The following is a 19115-nucleotide window of genomic DNA, read 5'->3' on the forward strand; positions in this document are numbered from 1 at the left end:
GGGTGATTTAAATAGTTACTTTGACCGACTCAATTTTTTTCTCAAGTTGCAAAAGTACCTTATTAACCCTTAACGGGGTTAAAAAACTCAAACTGCTCTCTTGATAACACTGTTGAAACTATGGCGCATTGATATGAATGGTGAACAGACCATTTAGCTAGGTGTCCATTATCACTGTACAATATCACTTTTTAATGGACACCTTGCAGCCAATCAGAATCGAGTATTCACTCAGACCATGGTATAAAGCTAGTTATTGGATTGAAAGTAAAGAGCACATTGCTAAAGCACGCACACTGGAAGCTACAGCTAGTTATTGGATTGAAAGTAAAGAGCACATTGCTAAAGCATGCACACTGGAAGCTACAGCTAGTTATTGGATTGAAAGTAAAGAGCACATTGCTAAAGCATGCACACTGGAAGCTACAGCTAGTTATTGGATTGAAAGTAAAGAGCACATTGCTTAGCGTATTAAGCGCTGCTTTAATATAACATCTTTGACCTTCAGGTCTAATGCCATAATCCCCACACTTGACAATCAGGAACAGATTGAGCTTAAATCCTCCGCTCACAATCTCACATGACCCATTCAGGCCTGAGCAGGAAGAAAAGGGCTTTTAAATGGCTGGATTCTTATGTGTTAGCCCAACTACGACAAGCGTGTGTGTGTGTGTGTGTGCGTGTGCGTGTGTGTGTGTGTGTGTGTGTGCGTGTGCGTGCTGAGTAAATAAGGACATCATTTTCATTTTTGGGTGAACTTATCCTTTAACACTGTGTGTCGGGCGCACGGTTGCGGCAAGGGACAAAACAAACATCAAACTGGCACTCACCAATCAAAAGTCTTCTTATTTATTTAGGGCAAAAGAAACAAACGTGTTTCAGCCATAAGCCATCATAAGCCTTTAAGCCATCATATATATATATATTATTATATATATATATAATAAGCCATCATAAGCCTTTCTTTTGCACTAAATAAGTGCAAAAAAAGACTTTTGATTGGTGTTTCTACTCACTGGATCATGAGGATGTTTCTACTCACTGGATCATGTGGATGTACGTCTCCACGTTCATCATGTCTCCGTCCCTCCAGTCGTTTTTGAAGCCCAGCACCAGGGTGTTTGGCCTGAGGCGACCCAGGCCGGCAGCCTGGGGGGAGCAATACTCTCAATATGACTTCACACTCCCCACTTACATCACTTCCACACAGGACAACAACTTCCTGAAGACCATTTACATTTGCTGGTGTTGTTTCATATTGAATCTGAATCCATGGTAACAGTTTCTTTGCATAGTCCACCTACAGAGAGCCTACAGAGTATAATCCACCTAGAGAGAGTCTAGAGTGCTTGTAACATTTCAACAGCTTATTAGTTGGCATTCAACAATTCAACTGTTTGACTTGTGTCTGTAGACGTTTAACAGATTCTGTTTGGTTTCCGTACCGCACAGCTGATTCTCATCACCCGGAGCCAGTGTTGTAGTAGTCTGACTCACTGGAGCCAGTAGTAGTCTGACTCACTGGAGCCAGTGTTGTAGTAGTCTGACTCACTGGAGCCAGTGTTGTAGTAGTCTGACTCACTGGAGCCAGTGTTGTAGTAGTCTGACTCACTGGAGCCAGTGTTGTAGTAGTCTGACTCACTGGAGCCAGTGTTGTAGTAGTCTGACGCACCCGGAGCCAGTGTTGTAGTAGTCTGACTCACTGGAGCCAGTGTTGTAGTAGTCTGACTCACTGGAGCCAGTGTTGTAGTAGTCTGACTCACTGGAGCCAGTGTGGTAGTAGTCTGACTCACCCGGAGCCAGTGTTGTAGTAGTCTGACTCACTGGAGCCAGTGTTGTAGTAGTCTGACTCACTGGAGCCAGTGTTGTAGTAGTCTGACTCACTGGAGCCAGTGTGGTAGTAGTCTGACTCACCCGGAGCCAGTGTTGTAGTAGTCTGACTCACTGGAGCCAGTGTTGTAGTAGTCTGACTCACTGGAGCCAGTGTTGTAGTAGTCTGACTCACTGGAGCCAGTGTTGTAGTAGTCTGGCTCACTGGAGCCAGTGTTGTAGTAGTCTGACTCACTGGAGCCAGTGTTGTAGTAGTCTGACTCACCCAGAGCCAGTGTTGTAGTAGTCTGACTCACTGGAGCCAGTGTTGTAGTAGTCTAACTCACTGGAGCCAGTGTTGTAGTAGTCTGACTCACTGGAGCCAGTGTTGTAGTAGTCTGACTCACTGGAGCCAGTGTTGTAGTAGTCTGACTCACTGGAGCCAGTGTTGTAGTAGTCTGACTCACTGGAGCCAGTGTTGTAGTAGTCTGACTCACTGGAGCCAGTGTTGTAGTAGTCTGGCTCACTGGAGCCAGTGTTGTAGTAGTCTGACTCACTGGAGCCAGTGTTGTAGTAGTCTGACTCACCCAGAGCCAGTGTTGTAGTAGTCTGACTCACTGGAGCCAGTGTTGTAGTAGTCTGACTCACCCGGAGCCAGTGTTGTAGTAGTCTGACTCACCCGGAGCCAGTGTTGTAGTAGTCTGACTCACTGGAGCCAGTGTTGTAGTAGTCTAACTCACTGGAGCCAGTGTTGTAGTAGTCTGACTCACTGGAGCCAGTGTTGTAGTAGTCTGACTCACTGGAGCCAGTGTTGTAGTAGTCTGGCTCACTGGAGCCAGTGTTGTAGTAGTCTGACTCACTGGAGCCAGTGTTGTAGTAGTCTGGCTCACTGGAGCCAATGTTGTAGTAGTCTGACTCACTGGAGCCAGTGTTGTAGTAGTCTGACTCACTGGAGCCAGTGTTGTAGTAGTCTGACTCACTGGAGCCAGTGTTGTAGTAGTCTGACTCACTGGAGCCAGTGTTGTAGTAGTCTGACTCACCCGGAGCCAGTGTTGTAGTAGTCTGACTCACTGGAGCCAGTGTTGTAGTAGTCTGACTCACCCGGAGCCAGTGTTGTAGTAGTCTGACTCACTGGAGCCAGTGTTGTAGTAGTCTGACTCACTGGAGCCAGTGTTGTAGTAGTCTGACTCACTGGAGCCAGTGTTGTAGTAGTCTGACTCACTGGAGCCAGTGTGGTAGTAGTCTGACTCACCCGGAGCCAGTGTTGTAGTAGTCTGACTCACTGGAGCCAGTGTTGTAGTAGTCTGACTCACTGGAGCCAGTGTTGTAGTAGTCTGACTCACTGGAGCCAGTGTTGTAGTAGTCTGACTCACTGGAGCCAGTGTTGTAGTAGTCTGACTCACTGGAGCCAGTGTTGTAGTAGTCTAACTCACTGGAGCCAGTGTTGTAGTAGTCTGACTCACTGGAGCCAGTGTTGTAGTAGTCTGACTCACTGGAGCCAGTGTTGTAGTAGTCTGACTCACTGGAGCCAGTGTTGTAGTAGTCTGACTCACTGGAGCCAGTGTTGTAGTAGTCTGACTCACTGGAGCCAGTGTTGTAGTAGTCTGACTCACTGGAGCCAGTGTTGTAGTAGTCTGACTCACTAGAAGCAGGCTGTGGGTATAAGCTGTGCCATTGGCTCTGAGCGAAGGGAAATCCCTTTCCACTCCCTGCGTGTCGCTCTCAAATGCCTTTGCTGCTGTGAAACAACAATGCTAGCTAGCTAGCTAGTAAGCTACATGCTGAAAATGGCAAGTTTTGATGAAGATTTGGATTGCGCAATAAGGCCTGCTTGGTACTTTTGGTGGATGGTTGTAAAGATAACAGAGCCTTCCCCCCCCCCGCTATACCAGAGTGAGAGGAAGAGGAGCCAAACTCTCTACTGTGCTGGTCTGGACACTGGTACAGCGCGAAACGGAGTCTGCCAAGCAAGACTAGTGTTGTACTGTAGTAGTAGAGTTACTATATCTTGAGTCAGAGTCAAGTCAGGAGTCCCCAGTGTTCCATTCCAAGTCCCAGACACCAAAGAAGAGGCTGAGTCGAGTCTGAGTCGCGTCCCCATTACCTGAGTCTGAGCCCAGAGTTACAGTTACAGTCTCCGACTTCCCAGTTTGAATACATAAACGCTCAAGTCCAAGTCGAGTCACGAGTCCTGAAATGAGTCCAGGACTCAGACTCGAGGAGTCTGACTCGACTACCACACTGCCCGGAGCTACGGAATTATTCGGAGAATATGCAGGTATGTTCATGAATTGTCACATATAGTCTATAGATAATCTGTTAAATATCGACAGACAAAAGCAAATCAGTTGAATTGTTGAATGTTAACTAATAAGCTGTGTTATAATGTTCTTAAAACAAGCCGTCTTAAAAAAAAGAAAAGTATTTGAATATATTCAAACAAATGTGTTTTGTTTAGAGGAAATATTCAAATATGATTTTGGGGCAATTTAGACAGGCCTAGACCCTTGACTCAGCCAGGGCACAGACCCCATTTCCATTATTGAAATTCAGGAAAATTAACGATCGATTATCGATAATATTATTAATAATATATTTTTAATAAAACAATATTTTTTATTTTTTTACAAAATAAAGTAAAAGGTAAAGGTAAAGTCCCACTGATTGTCACACAATGTGTGAAATTTGTTCTCCGCATTTGACCCATCCCCTGGGGGAGCGGTGAGCAGCAGCGTGCGCCGCGCTCGGGAATCACATGGTGATTTAACCCCCCAATTCCAACCCTTTGATGCTGAGTGCCAAGCAGGGAGGCAATGGGTCCCATTTTTATAGTCTTTGGTATGACTCGGCCGGGGATCGAACTCACAACCTCCCAGTCTCAGGGCGGACACTCAGACCACAAGGCCACTGAGCTGGTTGCCTATGTGCGAAGCGCTATGAAGCGCTTTTCAATCCGCTTGGTAATGGTGCTCCGTGAGGGAAGCTCATACGCTGGCTCAATCACATTGATCAGGTGTTAATGATATGTATTGGGCAGCATATCCGTCTCGATGAGGTTGCAGACGCCAGCCATCACATCTCCTCGCGCTATTACACAGAAGTGATGGTAGGCTGAGAGCTCGTTAACCAGGCTGGGATGTACACTGTTCAAGTGGTGAATCATTGGCGTCTTAGCCGTGTTGTACTTCTAAACGGCACCATAGTTCTTGCAATGAACAATGTCGTCTTTTAACTGGAAATGGTCCCACACAAAACTTCGCTTCGCTCGCTTCATTTCCTCGTCTGGGCTGGCTGAGTGCTGAGCTGTTCTCACCACGCAGCCAGCCCAGTGAGACCACGCCCATAGCCCCACCCAGAGGTGTTCTGTTCAGTTTTCTCTGCCTCATAGTCCCATTGCGCCCTCACCTGGTTGCGACCACGTAGTGAAATTCAATCTTATAGTTTCAGCACATGTAGGCCTATTTGATTTGATTTAAAAGAATATATAAAAAAATCGATAAAAAGTCCACATGATCGAATCAATACCTTAACGATCAATTATCGATTTTCGATTATTGATGAACATCCCTAGTTGGCAGCCATTTGGGAAAACACGTGCCATCAGAAATAAGTGGCTATTAACACCAACAAAGCCAAACAAGCAGCACACACTGCGCCAACACTGTTGGCTGTTGCTGGCACTGAGCCAACACTGTTGGCTGTTGCTGGCACTGAGCCAACACTCTGCATTTGGTGTGTTAAATCTGCAAAAGTCTTGCATAGGCTCCCTGAGAATACAGTAAGAGATTTAACTTATCTCACTACAATTCTTTAGTGTTAGAGATGGGCGAGATGTGTATCTCACAATATAATACAAGTCAATGCACAATATAGGGTTCACAATTCAATTCAATTCAGATACCATGTAATAAATAAACGTTCAAAGACAACAAACAACAAAGTCTGACAAAATGTGCAAAATTATGCTTCTGAGCCACAAATCTTTCCAGCAATGACATTGGCCTTCTAGAATGTAAATGTAGAAATGTCATTACAGAGTGACAATAGTATAAGTTCCAATGGAGAGCTTGTGACATTCACATTTGTGATTACTACAGCAGAATAAAATGCTGATAATATTCAATTCATTTTTCGTCCCCACAATATGTATTGTCACACATTTTTGTATTGCGATATACTGAATTTGGATACACCAATATAGCAGTCAGGTTTCCCTACCTGTAGCAGGTACTGGGTGCCCAGCCTCATGTCTTCAGCAAACACTGGTGTGTAGAAGGCCTTGGTCTGGTTCTTCAGCAGCCAGCGCTGGTAACGCGACTGCTCTGTGGCCAGCTCCTTGAAGTTTGGCCGTCTGGAGGTCTATTGTGAGGCACATACAAACAAAATAGGTTCCCAACTTCCCATATTTATGTCCCAACATGAAGTCACAAATGTGTTCCTCTTCTTGTTCATTCAGCGTGATGTTGTTCTCTTCTATGTGCAGAGTTTGACACTAGAAGCTGTTTTCACGTTTGTCTGCTGAAACAGGTTGGGTTAGGGTTAGCTGAACGTTTCTCTGAGCTCACTGAAAATCACATTTTTAGGGGGCGGGCCTACGAGCATCATTTGTGACATAATTAAATGTTGTTTGGAAGCTGATGTAGAATGAATGAATGAATGAATGATGTGGAGGAATTTAACAACGCATTCTTCTCCCAGAAGCAGAAGCAATCCCTGTCCAATATTTATATATATATATATATATATATACCGGTATTTATATTGCACATCACAACTTGTGTGATGTGCAAACTTGAAGCCTCCAGTGCTCATACACATACACACACACAGACAATGGAGTTTACAGTCAAGTTCTGAGATTAAATATATTTGCATATTCATAGACTCTGGAATTTTTAATGAGGGAGGAGGAGTAGATTAAATTTTTGTGACTACACACAGTGTAGTCACAACGTTTGATTATTCGTTTCACAATTTTTGTGACTACACAGCGTGTAGCACACAGTGTGTAGCACACAGCATGTAGCACACAGTGTGTAGCACACAGTGTGTAGCACACAGCATGTAGCACACAGCATGTAGCACACAGCATGTAGCACACAGCATGTAGCACACAGCATGTAGCACACAGTGTGTAGCACACAGCATGTAGCACACAGTGTGTAGCACACAGCATGTAGCACACAGCATGTAGCACACAGCATGTAGCACACAGTGTGTAGCACACAGCCAGAGGGCTGGAGGCCTGCATGGAGACTGCAACAGCGCTTTGGATCAGTGGTTCTCAAACCCTTTCACGTCAAGGACCCCTAAACTGACACAGATGAGCCCACGGACCCCCCATTCCATAGGATTTTGTCCCAGGGTCCCTCATCATTGTATGAAACCCATGAGCAAAATAGTCATACATTCTGTCGTGTTACTTCTGGATGGAATTGTAGTGAAAATAAATGATTCTGCTTTTTGCGGGGTACCCCCTGGAACCGCCTCCAATGCTTGAACAGTACATTTCTAGTTGTTGTTGTTGCCTTATTATAGTAGTGGGATTATGATGATGATTATTACAGCCTAGATATTTTATGGAATTTGGCAGAAATAAAATAACCCCATAATAATGTATATCATGATATTTTGGCAGGAGAAATATCGCTCAAGCCTACAGTTGGGCCACATAATGTTGAGGAGTCAGCTTGGTTGCTAGTCACAGCTAATAGCCTTTGTGAGAGCGTCCCAGCGTTCTGAAGCACTTACGATGACGCCATCTGTCATAACATCTAAGTAATATAATAACATACGGAGTTTGAACTGTGTTGTTCAAAGAGTTGATGACTAAATTGTCTCTCAGAGAGCTTATCATCCAAACCATCTTTTTCACTTGATCTGATCAATATTACCACCGTAATTGCCTTTGTGGGAATACCATGGGTCTCTGAAGCAATTTAGTAACCATTCGTGGGTTGTTGTTGTTGCTGCAGCATCTGTCCTCCTGAAAAACAACTTAGAGGAGTATCCACAAAGGGACAACAACAACAACAACAACAACAACCACCAATAATATTGGATTGTAGCTACTCACCGTGCGGACATGGCCACAGATCAGCAGGCCCACGTTCTTGGTGAAGCTGTGGACCAGGTGGAGCAGAGCTGGACGGGAGTTGGGGTAACCAGTCATCACCAAACACTGCGGTCTAGAGTCAGACATAAGCAATCATCACCAAACACTGTGGTCTAGAGTCAGACATAAGCAATCATCACTAAACACTGTGGTCTAGAGTCAGACATAAGCAAGCAATCATCACTAAACACTGTGGTCTAGAGTCAGACATAAGCATTCATCACCAAACACTGTGGTCTAGAGTCAGACATAAGCAAGCAATCATCACTAAACACTGTGGTCTAGAGTCAGACATAAGCAGTCATCACCAAACACTGTGGTCTAGAGTCAGACATAAGCAGTCATCACCAAACACTGTGGTCTAGAGTCAGACATAAGCAGTCATCACTAAACACTGTGGTCTAGAGACAGACATAAGCAGTCATCACCAAACACTGTGGTCTAGAGTCAGACATAACCAGTCATCACCAAACACTGTGGTCTAGAGTCAGACATAAGCAGTCATCACCAAACACTGTGGTCTAGAGTCAGACATAAGCAGTCATCACCAAACACTGTGGTCTAGAGTCAGACATAAGCAGTCATCACTAAACACTGTGGTCTAGAGTCAGACATAAGCAGTCATCACCAAACACTGTGGTCTAGAGTCAGACATAAGCAGTCATCACCAAACACTGTGGTCTAGAGTCAGACATAAGCAGTCATCACCAAACACTGTGGTCTAGAGTCAGACATAAGCAATCATCACCAAACACTGTGGTCTAGAGTCAGACATAAGCAGTCATCACCAAACACTGTGGTCTAGAGTCAGACATAAGCAATCATCACTAAACACTGTGGTCTAGAGTCAGACATAAGCAATCATCACTAAACACTGTGGTCTAGAGTCAGACATAAGCAGTCATCACCAAACACTGTGGTCTAGAGTCAGACATAAGCAATCATCACTAAACACTGTGGTCTAGAGTCAGACATAAGCAATCATCACTAAACACTGTGGTCTAGAGTCAGACATAAGCAATCATCACTAAACACTGTGGTCTAGAGTCAGACATAAGCAGTCATCACTAAACACTGCAGTCTAGAGTCAGACATAAGCAATCATCACTAAACACTGTGGTCTAGAGTCAGACATAAGCAATCATCACCAAACACTGTGGTCTAGAGTCAGACATAAGCAATCATCACTAAACACTGTGGTCTAGAGTCAGACATAAGCAGTCATCACCAAACACTGTGGTCTAGAGTCAGACATAAGCAGTCATCACCAAACACTGTGGTCTAGAGTCAGACATAAGCAATCATCACTAAACACTGTGGTCTAGAGTCAGACATAAGCAATCATCACCAAACACTGTGGTCTAGAGTCAGACATAAGCAATCATCACTAAACACTGTGGTCTAGAGTCAGACATAAGCAATCATCACTAAACACTGTGGTCTAGAGTCAAGACATAAGCAATCATCACTAAACACTGTGGTCTAGAGTCAAGACATAAGCAATCATCACTAAACACTGTGGTCTAGAGTCAGACATAAGCAATCATCACTAAACACTGTGGTCTAGAGTCAGACATAAGCAATCATCACTAAACACTGTGGTCTAGAGTCAAGACATAAGCAATCATCACTAAACACTGTGGTCTAGAGTCAGACATAAGCAATCATCACCAAACACTGTGGTCTAGAGTCAGACATAAGCAATCATCACCAAACACTGTGGTCTAGAGTCAGACATAAGCAGTCATCACTAAACACTGTGGTCTAGAGTCAGACATAAGCAGTCATCACTAAACACTGTGGTCTAGAGTCAGACATAACCAGTCATCACCAAACACTGTGGTCTAGAGTCAGACATAAGCAATCATCACTAAACACTGTGGTCTAGAGTCAGACATAAGCAATCATCACTAAACACTGTGGTCTAGAGTCAGACATAACCAGTCATCACTAAACACTGTGGTCTAGAGTCAGACATAAGCAATCATCACTAAACACTGTGGTCTAGAGTCAGACATAAGCAATCATCACCAAACACTGTGGTCTAGAGTCAGACATAAGCAGTCATCACTAAACACTGTGGTCTAGAGTCAGACATAAGCAGTCATCACTAAACACTGTGGTCTAGAGTCAGACATAAGCAATCATCACTAAACACTGTGGTCTAGAGTCAGACATAACCAGTCATCACTAAACACTGTGGTCTAGAGTCAGACATAACCAGTCATCACCAAACACTGCAGTCTAGAGTCAGACATAAGCAATCATCACTAAACACTGTGGTCTAGAGTCAGACATAACCAGTCATCACCAAACACTGCAGTCTAGAGTCAGACATAAGCAGTCATCACTAAACACTGTGGTCTAGAGTCAGACATAAGCAGTCATCACTAAACACTGTGGTCTAGAGTCAGACATAAGCAATCATCACTAAACACTGTGGTCTAGAGTCAGACATAAGCAATCATCACTAAACACTGTGGTCTAGAGTCAGACATAAGCAGTCATCACTAAACACTGTGGTCTAGAGTCAGACATAAGCAATCATCACTAAACACTGTGGTCTAGAGTCAGACATAAGCAATCATCACTAAACACTGTGGTCTAGAGTCAGACATAAGCAGTCATCACTAAACACTGTGGTCTAGAGTCAGACATAAGCAATCATCACTAAACACTGTGGTCTAGAGTCAGACATCAACACCTCTGACATGTTCACACAGCAGAGACAAAGATACTCAATAGTCCAACAAGATGACCCATTACACGCTGTGCCAATGGTATGAAATGGTTACACTTCCTGCCTCCTAAGTGGGTGTGGTCAGCTCATATCTAGATCGAGATATATATATATATATATAGAGCTCAACAGGCACGTGACTTTTCGTGATGTAATTTGCCCCGGAAGTAAGTTCCGCGGCCATTTTCTCCATAGACATTTCGATAAATCCAAATATAGTTTTAAGGCTCGAACCAAGCCAAAAAGTCTTCCAGAGAATGTTGAGTGACCATAAAACATTCGGTTTAAGCAAGAACAAGAAATAACAACAGGGATGACAGTGACACACACATAGTATATAAACGGTTTTCATGGAATTGTGTTGCTACGGGAACAGTTTGAAACCTATCTTATTTCCTGTCAGTTATTGTATTAGCAAACACTGCAACAGAAAGTAAGCTAGGCGCTATTTATAATGTTTATATTGTCTAGTTAAAACCGTCTATACAGTACATGTACACTTTTTTTAAATCTAAACTTAGCCAAACTAGGTTTTAGATCATCTCAACTTCTCCAGTCAAAATACACTGTTTTACTAAAGTTTGTTTTGTAAAGACTGTTTTCTTGTGCGATATGTATATAGGGAGTAAATGCCATTGATGAATACCTCTGTACACGACCGTTTGTTTAACTGCGTTTGTCCTTTGGTAATGTAATAGCATGTCTGGTGGAGTAGCAGTGTCTAGAGACAGAGATGTTTGTCCGTTGGTAATGTAATAGCATGTCTGGTGGAGTAGCAGTGTCTAGAGACAGAGATAAATGATTATACAAAATAAACTTTGGTGACTATGGGGTGAAAGAGTCGTCCATAATCTGCGCTCACGCTCACTTCTCCCATTGCAGTGAATAGACTCATGCCCTGCTGTTAGTCTCCTAAAGGGGCGTGGCAGAGGCCAAGCCATGACAGATGACAGATACAGGGCCTTCTCGCCCTAATAAACGGTCTCTGGTAGAGACCACCAAACTCTGCCCTCCTTTTTGTAGTCACATGCATGTACAGCGGGGTTTTTTTTTCTTTCTCCATCACATTTCCTCGTGAGCTTGGGAGTGGTCTCTCATCTTCTTTGGTGAGGGAGAGAAAACAGGCTTGTGGAGGAGCAGAGTAGTGCACATCAAAGCAAATATGTTAAGCACCGTGGGATTTAATAAGGTTAACACGCGAGTCATTTCCAAGACGCTGTCAGACTAAGCTCTTTGTTGCTTTATCCACATGGGAAGCTTTCCGAGCCGCGTTACAAGCATCACATGGTGCCTGTTACTGCCTCAAAACACACACACTGTTACTGTATGTTACAGGTGCTGTTACTGCCTCAAAACACACACACTGTTACTGTATGTTACAGGTGCTGTTACTGCCTCAAAACACACACACTGTTACTGTATGTTACAGGTGCTGTTACTGCCTCAAAACACACACACTGTTACTGTATGTTACAGGTGCTGTTACTGCCTCAAAACACACACACTGTTACTGTATGTTACAGGTGCTGTTACTGCCTCAAAACACACACACTGTTACTGTATGTTACAGGTGCTGTTACTGCCTCAAAACACACACACCGTTACTGTATGTTACAGGTGCTGTTACTGCCTCAAAACACACACACTGTTACTGTATGTTACAGGTGCTGTTACTGCCTCAAAACACACACACTGTTACTGTATGTTACAGGTGCTGTTACTGCCTCAAAACACACTGTTACTGTATGTTACAGGTGCTGTTACTGCCTCAAAACACACACACTGTTACTGTATGTTACAGGTGCTGTTACTGCCTCAAAACACACACACTGTTACTGTATTTACAGGTGCTGTTACTGCCTCAAAACACACACACTGTTACTGTTTGTTACAGGTGCTGTTACTGCCTCAAAACAAACACACCGTTACCGTATGTTACAGGTGCTGTTACTGCCTCAAAACACACACACTGTTACTGTATGTTACAGGTGCTGTTACTGCCTCAAAACACACTGTTACTGTATGTTACAGGTGCTGTTACTGCCTCAAAACACACACACTGTTACTGTTTGTTACAGGTGCTGTTACTGCCTCAAAACAAACACACCGTTACCGTATGTTACAGGTGCTGTTACTGCCTCAAAACACACACACTGTTACCGTATGTTACAGGTGCTGTTACTGCCTCAAAACAAACACACTGTTACTGTATGTTACAGGTGCTGTTACTGCCTCAAAACAAACACACTGTTACTGTATGTTACAGGTGCTGTTACTGCCTCAAAACACACACACTGTTACCGTATGTTACAGGTGCTGTTACTGCCTCAAAACACACACACTGTTACTGTATGTTACAGGTGCTGTTACTGCCTCAAAACACACACACTGTTACTGTTTGTTACAGGTGCTGTTACTGCCTCAAAACAAACACACCGTTACCGTATGTTACAGGTGCTGTTACTGCCTCAAAACACACACACTGTTACTGTATGTTACAGGTGCTGTTACTGCCTCAAAACACACACACTGTTACTGTTTGTTACAGGTGCTGTTACTGCCTCAAAACAAACACACCGTTACCGTATGTTACAGGTGCTGTTACTGCCTCAAAACACACACACTGTTACTGTATGTTACAGGTGCTGTTACTGCCTCAAAACACACACACTGTTACTGTTTGTTACAGGTGCTGTTACTGCCTCAAAACAAACACACCGTTACCGTATGTTACAGGTGCTGTTACTGCCTCAAAACACACACACTGTTACTGTATGTTACAGGTGCTGTTACTGCCTCAAAACACACACACTGTTACTGTATGTTACAGGTGCTGTTACTGCCTCAAAACACACACACTGTTACTGTATGTTACAGGTGCTGTTACTGCCTCAAAACACACACACTGTTACTGTATGTTACAGGTGCTGTTACTGCCTCAAAACACACACACTGTTACTGTATGTTACAGGTGCTGTTACTGCCTCAAAACACACACACTGTTACTGTTTGTTACAGGTGCTGTTACTGCCTCAAAACAAACACACCGTTACCGTATGTTACAGGTGCTGTTACTGCCTCAAAACACACACACTGTTACTGTATGTTACAGGTGCTGTTACTGCCTCAAAACAAACACACCGTTACCGTATGTTACAGGTGCTGTTACTGCCTTAAAACACACACACTGTTACTGTATGTTAAAGGTGCTGTTACTGCCTCAAAACACACTGTTACTGTATGTTACAGGTGCTGTTACTGCCTCAAAACAAACACACCGTTACCGTATGTTACAGGTGCTGTTACTGCCTCAAAACACACACACTGTTACTGTATGTTACAGGTGCTGTTACTGCCTCAAAACAAACACACCGTTACCGTATGTTACAGGTGCTGTTACTGCCTCAAAACACACACACTGTTACTGTATGTTACAGGTGCTGTTACTGCCTCAAAACACACACACTGTTACTGTATGTTACAGGTGCTGTTACTGCCTCAAAACAAACACACTGTTACCGTATGTTACAGGTGCTGTTACTGCCTCAAAACACACACACTGTTACTGTATGTTACAGGTGCTGTTACTGCCTCAAAACACACACACTGTTACTGTATGTTACAGGTGCTGTTACTGCCTCAAAACACACACACTGTTACTGTATGTTACAGGTGCTGTTACTGCCTCAAAACACACACACTGTTACTGTATGTTACAGGTGCTGTTACTGCCTCAAAACACACACACTGTTACTGTATGTTACAGGTGCTGTTACTGCCTCAAAACACACACACTGTTACTGTATGTTACAGGTGCTGTTACTGCCTCAAAACACACACACTGTTACTGTATGTTACAGGTGCTGTTACTGCCTCAAAACACACACACTGTTACTGTATGTTACAGGTGCTGTTACTGCCTCAAAACACACACACTGTTACTGTATGTTACAGGTGCTGTTACTGCCTCAAAACACACACACTGTTACTGTATGTTACAGGTGCTGTTACTGCCTCAAAACACACACACTGTTACTGTATGTTACAGGTGCTAGCATCTGGGAAATGACAGATACAACATCTGCATTTTGTTGGATGAGGAGAGTACCACGAACATGCACACCGTTAGTGTGAGTGGCGTGAGCGCAGTTGCTCGTTGGCCGCTACCTTTTAATAGTCCCGACCAAAGAGATCAAGTCAAACACCTACACTTTACTCGGTGTCAGGTCAGTTGTACCTCAAGAGTACGAATAATTATGAGATTCCAGACTCAGATTGTGACAATTTACTGTCATGTAGTTTGGATGTAGCTGAGTTTGACACAGCTCTAAACACTAAGCTAGCTCTGTCAGGCAGCACTAAACACTAGGCTAGCTCTGTCAGGCAGCACTAAACACTACACTAGCTCTGTCAGGCAGCACTAAACACTAAGCTAGCTCTGTCAGGCAGCACTAAACACTAAGCTAGCTCTGTCAGGCAGCACTAAACACTAAGCTAGCTCTGTTAGGCAGCTCTAAACACTAAGCTAGCTCTGTCAGGCAGCACTAAACACTACACTAGCTCTGTCAGGCAGCACTAAACACTAAGCTAGCTCTGTTAGGCAGCTCTAAACACTAAGCTAGCTCTGTCAGGCAGCACTAAACACTACACTAGCTCTGTCAGGCAGCACTAAACACTAAGCTAGCTCTGTCAGGCAGCACTAAACACTAAGCTAGCTCTGTCAGGCAGCACTAAACACTACACTAGCTCTGTCAGGCAGCACTAAACACTAAGCTAGCTCTGTCAGGCAGCACTAAACACTAAGCCAGCTCTGGCAGGCAGCACTAAACACTAAGCTAGCTCTGTCAGGCAGCTCTAAACACTAAGCTAGCTCTGTCAGGCAGCACTAAACACTACACTAGCTCTGTCAGGCAGCACTAAACACTAAGCCAGCTCTGTCAGGCAGCACTAAACACTAAGCTAGCTCTGTCAGGCAGCACTAAACACTAAGCTAGCTCTGTCAGGCAGCACTAAACACTACACTAGCTCTGTCAGGCAGCACTAAACACTAAGCCAGCTCTGTCAGGCAGCACTAAACACTAAGCTAGCTCTGTCAGGCAGCACTAAACACTACACTAGCTCTGTCAGGCAGCACTAAACACTAAGCCAGCTCTGTCAGGCAGCACTAAACACTAAGCTAGCTCTGTCAGGCAGCACTAAACACTAGACTAGCTCTGTCATGCAGCACTAAACACTAAGCTAGCTCTGTCAGGCAGCACTAAACACTAAGCTAGCTCTGTCAGGCAGCACTAAACACTAAGCTAGCTCTGTCAGGCAGCACTAAACACTAGACTAGCTCTGTCAGGCAGCACTAAACACTAAGCTAGCTCTGTCAGGCAGCACTAAACACTAAGCTAGCTCTGTCAGGCAGCACTAAACACTAAGCTAGCTCTGTCAGGCAGCACTAAACACTAAGCTAGCTCTGTCAGGCAGCACTAAACACTAGGCTAGCTCTGTCAGGCAGCACTAAACACTAAGCTAGCTCTGTCAGGCAGCACTAAACACTAAGCTAGCTCTGTCAGGCAGCACTAAACACTAAGCTAGCTCTGTCAGGCAGCACTAAACACTAAGCTAGCTCTGTCAGGCAGCACTAAACACTAAGCTAGCTCTGTCAGGCAGCACTAAACACTAGACTAGCTCTGTCAGGCAGCACTAAACACTAGACTAGCTCTGTCAGGCAGCACTAAACACTAAGCTAGCTCTGTCAGGCAGCACTAAACACTAAACTAGCTCTGTCAGGCAGCACTAAACACTAAGCTAGCTCTGTCAGGCAGCACTAAACACTAAACTAGCTCTGTCAGGCAGCACTAAACACTAAGCTAGCTCTGTTAGGCAGCACTAAACACTAGACTAGCTCTGTCAGGCAGCACTAAACACTAAACTAGCTCTGTCAGGCAGCACTAAACACTAAACTAGCTCTGTCAGGCAGCACTAAACACTAAGCTAGCTCTGTCAGGCAGCACTAAACACTAAGCTAGCTCTGTCAGGCAGCACTAAACACTAAACTAGCTCTGTCAGGCAGCACTAAACACTAAGCTAGCTCTGTCAGGCAGCACTAAACACTAGACTAGCTCTGTCAGGCAGCACTAAACGACCACCATTTGGGGACCCCAGGTGGTAGGGAATAACAGATTACCATTAACTTGGACTTAAACTTATTTTCTTAATGGCTGCTGCTACTGGTGGTGGTGTGTGTGTGTGTGTGTGGGGGGGGGGGGTGAGTCCAGCTTTCTCAATCTGGACAGTTTATCTGCCTTTAGGAGAACGTTTTATTCTTCAAGTCTCAATTCGTCACTACTTTGTGACGAAGGTGTCCCACTAATCACAATCCCCAACACCACAAACAAAATTGGGCAAATAGGGAACGTCTCTGTTTCAATTAGTGGAGATGGAATGTCCTTCTCTATCGCAGCCCAAATTTTGTGCTTTAGGCCGAAAGGATGACTGGATTTGTACATAAAAATTACACATGCATCTTTTCTGTCGTGGACAGGGAGACAGAAGACAGTTGTAGGGGTGTCTGTGTTGTGGACAGGGAGACAGAAGACAGTTGTAGGGGTGTCTGTGTTGTGGACAGGGAGACAGAAGACAGTTGTAGGGGTGTCTGTGTTGTGGACAGGGAGACAGAAGACAGTTGTAGGGGTGTCTGTGTTGTGGACAGGGAGACAGAAGACAGTTGTAGGGGTGTCTGTGTTGTGGACAGGGAGACAGAAGACAGTTGTAGGGGTGTTTGTGTGGTACCTGAAGTTCTTGATGTGGTCCTCCACTCCGCTGAGGTGCAGTGTATGGGTCAAGGCCTGGTGGTAGGTCAGAGCCTGGGTCGACGAGCCCCAGTTCACATCTGGAGACATCGTGTGGAGAACACATGCAGGCACAAATACACAGTGGGGTCAAGGCCTGTTTATTTATATAGCAGATTTTATACCACAGGCCTCGACTCAATGTGCTTCAAGATCAAAAGCAAAAAACAGGCAAAGATCATACATGACAAAAACATCTAGGAACATATCAGATAAGGCTGTGTGTCCATATGGCTTATTTTCCTCAGCTCCGGTGTCTTTTTTCAGTTGTTTCCAATGAGGAGAGAGCCTATGCAGGCGCACACGGCCGTCTAGAGAAGGTGCGCTGCGCCCAGCGTCTATTTTCACAGCGCTCCAGCTTTTTTGTGCCTCGGCTCCCAGCGCTTCCAGCTGAAAATATCTGAACTTTTCAGAAAGACGCTGGTGTCAGGGGCTCCGTTTCATGCAAACTAATCATATGGAGAAACTATCACAACAGAGGCAGAAAGGCTCAATTGTGGGAGCAGATTTGCCTACAGTGAAGCAAACGAAAAGGAAAATGTTTAGGGGTTCACACTTTATTCCCCCTCGGAAAAATAGACAAGGATTATCAAATATCATGTATCATAATATCATTATTTAAATATCATGCCACATTAAGCTCACAGTGCTAGCATGAACTCACTGTTGTTCGCTAAACGGATACGGCAGCTCGTGCTACTTTAGAGTTACCCACCTGGCTTCTTGTAGCTGACGTAGATATAGAGACCCATGACAATGACGTTGGTCAGGAGAGCGGCCCACCAGTTGATGACAAACATCACCACGCAGCACAACACAGCTCCAGCCAGGGACACCCACATGTTATAGTATTTGAAGCTGGGGCGCCACCCTAAGGTGCCAAAAAAGCAGGTCTCATTATGCCAACAAGTAGGGACAAGTGCATGTGAAATCCTAACTCAAACAATACAAACCAAGCCATATCCTGCTGCACAAGTGCTGTATGTCAACCACCTTTGTGAAAAGGGGCTACTAAAAGTTACTACTAAAAGAGGTCCAATCACATAAGCGTTTCATAGCTTTATCACATGAATAATTGTGGAGAACTGAGTAAATGTACTTCATGTTAAGGTTAAGACAAGATGCCAAGAGGTCAGAATTGTTTGCTTTTGTCAAATAATTCTAAATTGGGACCAAATCTGATCAGACCTGAGATTCAAAAGACTAACCGAGACCACAAGTCATTCTCCTTCAAAATAAAACATTTTCCAAATACATATCATCGTTGTAAGTGGTATTACGTACATTTTAATGTAAAGAGGCTTAAAATGGCAAAATGATGCTGATTAAAAGAGCGTGGATATGTGCTTGGATTAAACAATGGGAGTTAGCAGCCAGTTAGAACAACAGGAGACAAGAGTGTTACACCAGCTACTGGAGAGCGTACTTGTTTATTGGGGACCAAAGGAACTAGATTGGTGGGATTTTTAGTAATGAGATAGAGTTGGACTGTGCGTGGGCGTGGTTACACGATGACAACGTCTAAAACAAACCACAGGGACATAAAGGGTACATTGACGGTGACGTCGTTCTCTGCCCCATGCAGGGTTTTCCACGTGTACCCAGGAGGGTA

At 44.3% G+C, this 19115-nt stretch overlaps 1 protein-coding gene across 2 annotated transcripts in view; it reads right to left on the bottom strand.

Annotated features, from left to right (window-relative positions):
* Positions 1-19115, bottom strand: part of slc12a2 (solute carrier family 12 member 2) — a 156411-nt gene that overhangs the window by 40148 nt on the left and 97148 nt on the right. For both annotated transcript variants that reach the window (XR_014552956.1, XM_083641696.1), the window contains exons 14-18: positions 18219-18374; positions 17445-17544; positions 7886-7997; positions 6028-6168; positions 1043-1149 (exon numbers count right to left, since the gene is read on the bottom strand). Coding sequence is in view for 1 of the 2 variants with exons in the window: in XM_083641696.1 (XP_083497822.1) it covers positions 1043-1149; positions 6028-6168; positions 7886-7997; positions 17445-17544; positions 18219-18374 (616 nt within the window). In the remaining variant the exon portion in view is untranslated. The remainder of the gene's footprint in view (positions 1-1042; positions 1150-6027; positions 6169-7885; positions 7998-17444; positions 17545-18218; positions 18375-19115) is intronic.

This window comes from Poromitra crassiceps (assembly GCF_964638095.1).
Source record: "Poromitra crassiceps genome assembly, chromosome: 8".
Lineage (NCBI taxonomy): Eukaryota > Metazoa > Chordata > Actinopteri > Beryciformes > Melamphaidae > Poromitra > Poromitra crassiceps.